This window comes from Didymella exigua (genome assembly GCF_010094145.1).
Source record: "Didymella exigua CBS 183.55 unplaced genomic scaffold M421scaffold_29, whole genome shotgun sequence".
NCBI lineage: Eukaryota > Fungi > Ascomycota > Dothideomycetes > Pleosporales > Didymellaceae > Didymella > Didymella exigua.
The window spans coordinates 334,415-335,057 of NW_022984803.1; the positions used below are offsets into that span (position 1 = coordinate 334,415).

Here is a 643-nt window from a genome sequence, read left to right on the forward strand (position 1 = left end):
GGCGCAGATGCTCTGGATAACGGTAACCCACTCGCGATCACCTGGCTGAACAAGCTCTGGCTAAGCACGTCTCTCTAAGCCTATTACAACCTTTAAAGACAAAGCAACACCTATCTAGAACCTAGTTTTATTAGAGTTATGTATGTTGTTATTACAAACACTATACTTAACTTAAGTATCCTTTACTAGCTTAAACTACATGCTAATTATCTTAGAATCTTCCTATAGTATCCTCTGTCTATCCTTAGCTTAATTATAGGCTATTTTAAGCTTGTCTAAACGTGTCACAAGCCTACTAGCCTATAGTTTACCAACAGGCTCTTCACTACGCACACTAAGTATCTTATTAGCTATATCTGCCACCTTACATAGCTAGGGCGCAAATCCTTGCAAATTAAGGTTAAGTATATACTAGATAATTGTCTGCTCCTCTAGTATAGTAAGTTTCTAGCAATTAGCGCGTACGTCTAGTTAAAACGTGATATTGCAAAGGCAATTAGAGACCTGCTAATAAGGTACGTTCAACGCTCTACATCAGGAAAAGTTTTTCTGTTGTCGAAATCAGGAAATCGTGGCATTGTACTGTGGGCAACAGTAGGACTTATAGGCCTATAATAGTTATTTAATGTGTATTTAATGTCTA

General features: G+C 37.6%; 1 protein-coding gene across 1 annotated transcript in view; it reads right to left on the reverse strand.

Moving 5' to 3' along the window:
- M421DRAFT_69867 (CENP-B protein) overlaps nucleotides 1-60 on the reverse strand; it is a gene marked incomplete at both ends in the record, with an annotated part of 5,429 nt that extends 5,369 nt beyond the window's left edge. Inside the window, one exon of the mRNA XM_033596652.1 lies at nucleotides 22-60. Within this exon, the coding sequence (XP_033445743.1) occupies nucleotides 22-60 (39 nt within the window). The remainder of the gene's footprint in view (nucleotides 1-21) is intronic.
- Between the last annotated feature and the right edge of the window lie 583 nt (nucleotides 61-643).